Source organism: Anarrhichthys ocellatus, unplaced genomic scaffold (genome assembly GCF_004355925.1).
Source record: "Anarrhichthys ocellatus isolate YVR2014 unplaced genomic scaffold, GSC_Weel_1.0 scaffold4, whole genome shotgun sequence".
Taxonomy (NCBI): Eukaryota; Metazoa; Chordata; class Actinopteri; order Perciformes; family Anarhichadidae; genus Anarrhichthys; species Anarrhichthys ocellatus.
The window spans coordinates 1,057,173-1,063,665 of NW_022280034.1; the positions used below are offsets into that span (position 1 = coordinate 1,057,173).

Sequence of the window (6,493 nt, forward strand, 5' to 3'; positions counted from 1 at the left end):
GTGTGTGTGTGTGTGTGTGTGTGTGTGTGTGTGTGTGTGTGTGTTTGCAGGGCTGCAGGATTTTGGATTAATTTGAGATTCTTGCGCTCACAGTTGAGATAATGTTTTTCTCTCACTGTTTAGAGATGTTAGAGATGTTTCCTCTGCAGTCCCATCGAGTCACTGAGAGCTCCTCAGTCAAAGCGATGCTTCTCTTATTTATGTGTTTTTGCAGCCAGAAGGCCGAATCCTCGCTACCTTCACGGGGGGAATAGAGCAGCCCTGCTGGACGGTGTGTGTGGGTGTGTGTGTGTGTGTGTGTGTGTGTGGACACTGTGGTCAGTTGTGGGAGAACATCTTCTCCTTGTTGTCTGTACTGAGCCAATCACAACCCTCTCCACTCCATGGTCAACATGAAAAGAACTGGATATTATTACTATTATTATTAATATTATATTAATTATTGTTGTTTTTATTTAGATCCAGTCCCCCCCCCCCCAGACTTATTTACTGCAGTTTCTCTTTATTTATTACAACTGCTGTCCTCTGACCACTTGATTTGTGAAGGTCATCTTGGGGGACTGAGTCGCCTCACCTGCAAGGGGGGGGGGGGCGAAAGAAGTCTCTGTTTGAGCCAAAAAGAGACTTCTTTTTGGCTCAAACACGTAAATGCTTTTAAAAGTGTAACTTGCCTTCTATGTGCCTCTCATATGTTGTAGTGAGGATAGTGATGAGGATGCAGGGATCTCTCCCATCACATCAGTCCCCGTCCCCCCCTCACACCTGCCGCATCACGATTCCACTTCCTGTTTGTGTATCTCGTTGTGGGCGGAGCTTAGTATTCTTGCGCTCGGCTCTTTTTCTCACCGCGGTTTGTGACCGGAAGCCGAGAAAGATATAATGACAAAATGGGAAACTTGAAATACTGTTTAGTGGCAGACTATTGTGACAGTTGGAATCAGCAACATCATCTTCTTGTCTCTCCACATGTTGTTATTACGTCATCACTTTATGTTTTCTGCTTTTTTTGTTTCCGGCTTCGTTCGTCCGCGTTGAAGCTGTTTGTTTGTTGCTTAAAGGCTCAATCTGTGATTTTTAAAGAAGACAGAAGATGAAATTAAAGGACTTCTTGTTAACATTTGATCCCCCACATAAACATGTAAAATACATGTATGAATAAATAAATAAAATAATTCAGGTACCTTAAAAACTTATGGCGCCCTGCACTCCAACAGTGCTGAAAATAACTGGGTTTAAAGGGCCAGTGTGTGTCAGGGGATCTATTGGCAGAAATTAAATATATTATACACACTGGCCCTTTAATAACAAAAGAGTGTTCCACTGGAAACACCAGACAACAGCTACATTTAAAGCTGCTTTCATTGATATTTTCATTTTATTATTTGGCCACTTGGGAGCAGCAGAACATTTATAAAATAGTCCAGAATTCTCTCTTTCAGCTCTGTTTTTGGCTGCTCCAGCTGCTAAATGCTCCGCTATGTTCACCAGCTAGTCGCTAACTGTTCGTCTGCCGTTTGGTGCTGAACAGGTCGTGTGATGTAGTTGGAATATGAGAACTCGGTTGATGAGAGCGGCGAGAATGAACCAAAGCAAACGGCTAAAAGATGCTAAAACGCTAAAAACGGAGTCACTAAATGTAACCTGTCATTTGATCCTTTATCAATATGAATATATTGATGAGTGCAGCTTTAAGTTTTATGATTGTTTTCTTGCGTAAACACAGCAGGAATTTAAAATTTTTAGTTATCGTCATTCATGCAACTATGTGGAGAACTTAAAGATGTTTGTAACACAGTAAATGTAGTTATATACATAATCGTATGCAAAAATATGATATAATGATCCACATAACGATTACAGATTGGGCCTTTAACAAACTACATCAGGTTCTGCTGTCTGGGGTTCAGTTCTTTCTTAAGCAGGTTTCATTTCCTGTTAATAATAATATTCAGTTTTTGCTGTTTTGCCGCCATTCACAAACTCTTTTGTCCCGAGTTCAGTTCGGCTCAGTCGTTGGAGTTTCCTGTAGCAGATGTAACTTTCCTTTCACCCGTCACACTATAACCTGTGGTCCCTCCAGCTCACCGTCCACCAGCTGATAAAGCTCTTTGCTAACAAGACAAATACAAAAACATCTGGCTCGTCACCTGTCTCCCTCCTCCATTAGCTCCTCCCACCACGGTCTCCAGACCTTTAACGTGCATCTCAATATCAGCGTGTGCAGCCGTCCCGCTGCGTGACGAGCGTCACTCTGACGTCCCACCTGTAGAAACCTGCTGCTTCATCACCTGCAGCGGTTTCCAGGTGTGTGCGACGTGTGTGCAGGTCTTTAAAGTGCCTGACGAGGCTTTTCGCTCATATTTAAACCCTGTCTTGGTCCTCCGGTCTCTCTCCGGGACGCTGCATGTTGCTGTGATGTTTTGGAATGAGGAGCCATATCACATCGTCACATAGTGTGATGCTGTAAGAAACGTATCTTTTATCATGAAAGGCAGCGGTCTAGATGGACATTGCATCACTTTTCAGCGAGGTGTTGTGTTGTCAGGCCGGTGAAAACGTTTCGGTGGTTACTTCTTTTCTTTAATATGTTCCTCATCTCTCTTCAAGCTCGGCGCCGGAATTTGTGGCCGAGATGACAAAGAAAGCGGCAGGAAGACGAAAGGCGTAAATGCCGACCCGAGTGTCGTGTTTCCATCGCTGCAGAGTCGGTACCAACTATTATTTGAGAACTTGCAGCATCCACCTGTTAATCATGGGATCAAATGAGTTCATGGTTTCCTGAAGTACTTCAGTGCTGCTTTGTCAGATTGTAACTAATATCTGATGTTCGTCGTCCCAAAGCTGCTCTCAGAACCTTCTGACTCCACACTGTTCACCTCCTCTGGACAGCCGGCTCATATTCTGGTTTTAATGTAAAGAGTCCAATCACCCGTCACATGGTGGTCTCTCTGGGGGGGGACGGGGACGGGGATGAAGCCGGTCAGTCGTCGCCCATCAAGAAAAATGTCTTTTTTTAGTTCCATGTCAGGCTTTGTGTGTTTTCTCTCTCTGAGCATTCATTCATGTTGTCTCACTTGTGGGAATTCCCATCTGCGAGTCTATTTGTGTCTCGTGTTCACCTGCTGAGTAAGCCCTCTGTCACTGGGGGGGGGGCAGGACATCCGAGTGGAGACTATCTACTCAGAATTTGATGCTCGGAAATTCAGCGCAACCTCCATCCTTTAAAATGTGTCACAGACGATTTAGAAATCTGAGAAAAGCCTGTGTGTGTGTGTGTGTGTGTGTGTGTGTGTGTGTGTGTGTGTGTAACGCTTCCAGCACCTTTTAGCCAGATTAAATGGAGTGTAAATGTGTTGTTGGCGTGCTGAGGTTTTCTTGAACGCTTCTTGTTTCACCACCAAAGCTTCGAGCTCTCGAGCATCCTCGAGGTGGAACCCGTCGATCTTCGACCTGACTTGTGGACTTTGGTGTCTCTGTGCTGCAGGTGGTGAACTGCTGGTACACTCAGCTCGATGTGACTGCTGATGTTGCGGTGTTGTGTTCTTTAATCCGGAATGGGCTGTTTGTTTTTTGTTGTTTTTCAGAATAAGACGCATCCAGAGATGCTACTGTACGGTGGTGGGGGGGTGTGGGGGGGGGCATGGAAAGTGAAGTTCTCAGTATATTTACACATCTCTAAAGCCTCTGCTAAAGACTGATGACTGTTCATTTAGAGCTCAATGAATTTCTATAAATATTTTAGATTGCTCAAACTGATTATGTGCAATTGTAACGATGGAAATTCAATAAAAAGAAGAGGTATTTTTACACATTAATGTCCTTCGTGTGTTCTGTTGTCTCAGTTTGTCTTTTATTTCTAAAAAGAAAGATGCTTTAAATGAACGCTGAGGCACCGTGTCTCCCCCTAGTGGGGCTGTGAGTTATGACATGCAATGAATGTTGGCATTAAAGGGATGGTGTCTGCTTAGCTTCTCTTTGGGGTGCGCTTAAGGCTGCATTCTCTCTAGTGTCCACCAGGGGGCGACTCCTCTGGTTGTATAGAAGTCTATGAGAAAATGACTCTACTTCTCTCTTGATTTATTACCTCAGTAAACATTGTAAACATGAGTTTATGGTCTCAATCTCTAGTTTCAAGTCTTCTTCAATACAGCATGATGTTCATTTAGTACATTATGGTCCATTTAGAGTCACACAGACCATAAAGCAGGGGATGCTTTAGGGCAGGGCTTGTTCAAATAATCAGAACCTCACATGTTTTTCTGTAGTTGCTGAGACACGTCAGGGATCACTGGTCAGCTCAACATTTTTACACATAAAAGCACAAATAACAGCAAAAGACACAAAAACATAAACCTAACATAAAAGAGAAAAGTAACAGACTTAAAGCCGATGATCAGTGTCGATCAGTAACAGGATAACTACGTTCTAGGTGTCCTATCTTTGTATTGTCCTCGTGCAGCTCTGAAGGCGTTCCTCAGGGCCGACAACTGGACCCGCTGAACTTCCGCGCTCGTACAGTCGGAGGATATCGCATGCAGAAAAATAAAGACACAGAATCTTCTTTACAGACGAGAGAGAGAGAGAGAGGCTAAGAAAAACCAAACAAACCCCAGAAAACTACTCCTCCACTCCCTGACACTGGTTACTCACACACCGGCTGCTCCGACACGCGGCGCGTTTTGACGCACATCCCTGAAGTCGATTCTTCGGCTCTGACTTTTAAGTCTGGATCTTTTTAGTCTTCCTTCCTGTCACGACCATCTCTCAGACTTCAGGGAGCAAAGTTCAGTTCAGAAACCCGCCGTCCCGCCTTCTTAGAAAGTAAAACATCATAAAACATTTAAAAAACACATTTGTGTTTGTTGTTTACGAGGACCGGAGGTTTGTCCGTCGGCCTATGAACTCGACCCGATGTGTAGATCAGACCACCTGTCGGTGTCAGGTGTCACTGGAAAACAACTGGCTGCTCTTTTATGCTCCAATGTGTTTTCTTCTTGATCCTCCTCCCTCACCTTCACCTCTCTGAGAGCGGCGGGAGATTCTGTTTACTGCGTCTCTGTTACACAACACATTAAAGGGCCAGTCGGTCCGTTTCTGTGACCATTTAAAAGACAGGAATATTCACAGCTGTCACCTCCAAGTCACACATGGAAGAACCAGCATGTTGTGTTTGAACTGGTCTCTAACTTCTTAAAAAACATTGTAAATGTAACAAAAACTCAAATATCAGCATCAGAAAAAACAACTAGAGAAATAAATGTGTGCTTATTGATCTTAATTCATCTGAATTGTAATCTGACATCGAAAAGCATTTTAAGAGTCTGATAAATAAAAATTAAAAATTAAAAAAGTGACTTTACCAATTTGGCAATTTTTGTATTATTTTAAGAAATAAAAATAGAAAAGTGACTTAAATAAATAATTATTTTTTATTGATATTTGAAAAACAAAATGATTATTATTATTTTATTAATTTATTATTGAATTAGTTTTAATTTTATAAAAAATGGTGACTATCAATTAATCAGGCTTACAATATTTTTTAAAAATGAATTGAAAAAGTGTCGTTCAGGTAAGAATCATGCATTAGAAAATGCAGAATGACACATTTGGGGCTGACCTTTGTCAACATTAAGAGTTTTATTAACACATGAATCAGATTACATCATAGCAAACAGGTGAGCAAGAAAAACTTAAATATAAGAAGGAAATAGCTCAAGTGATATTTATGAAAAACAATTATGACAAAAGAAAAAGAAGAGCCTCTTGTTCACATTTATATATTCTTGCTGTATGTTTTTTGTGCCACCACGTCGACGTCGCTGCTGCTGCGCCCGGTTTGAGTTTCAGAATAGAAGCGAGCGGTTTCCCAAACTGACAGCTGATGATCTCATGGAAACTCTTCTGAGCAGCTCACTTAAAGAACTGGAGAATAATTTATAATGAAATGCAGCCCTGAGCTTTTCCAGAGGGGGGTGGTGGTTATGTTCATTAAACCTTCGACTTTAACCAAAAGCAGCCATTACATCCTGTCATGTCCAGAGACAGAATTTATTTGATGTTGTTGTACACAAATAAAAAGAGCGCCTGCAGACATGAGGGGCCTGAATACACACTTTACCTCCGGAGCCCCTCAGCTACTAAAAGTCAAGAAACAAAACTAACTCTACAGGTGAATAGCAGAAAAAAGATATCTTCAAACAGCCATAAAAATAATAAAAAATAATCCATTTCCTCCATGTTTTTATTAATAAATGTATAAATGAGTGTGTGAGTGGTGTGTGAACTAACCCCTCTGTGTGAACCTTCAGCACACAGAGAGGAATGAACGAGTGAAGTTTGGTGAATGTAAGAGCTGCTGAAGTGGAGATTTATCATCAGAGTCTGAGAACAAACTCATTTAGAGGAAACGTCCTTTAAAGAGACGTTTAGTTCCATTACAGACATTAAGAGACTCTACAGGTGAACACATGAACTCATGATATCACCATGA

The 6,493-nt window shown here is 41.9% G+C and overlaps 1 protein-coding gene across 1 annotated transcript in view; it reads left to right on the top strand.

Moving 5' to 3' along the window:
* The window catches only part of map2k6 (mitogen-activated protein kinase kinase 6), a 25,765-nt gene extending 21,950 nt beyond the window's left edge, over positions 1-3,815 (top strand). Inside the window, exon 13 of the mRNA XM_031843450.1 lies at positions 547-3,815. Coding sequence (XP_031699310.1) covers positions 547-564 — 18 coding nt within the window. The 3' untranslated portion in view covers positions 565-3,815. The remainder of the gene's footprint in view (positions 1-546) is intronic.
* The last annotated feature ends 2,678 nt before the right edge of the window (positions 3,816-6,493 follow it).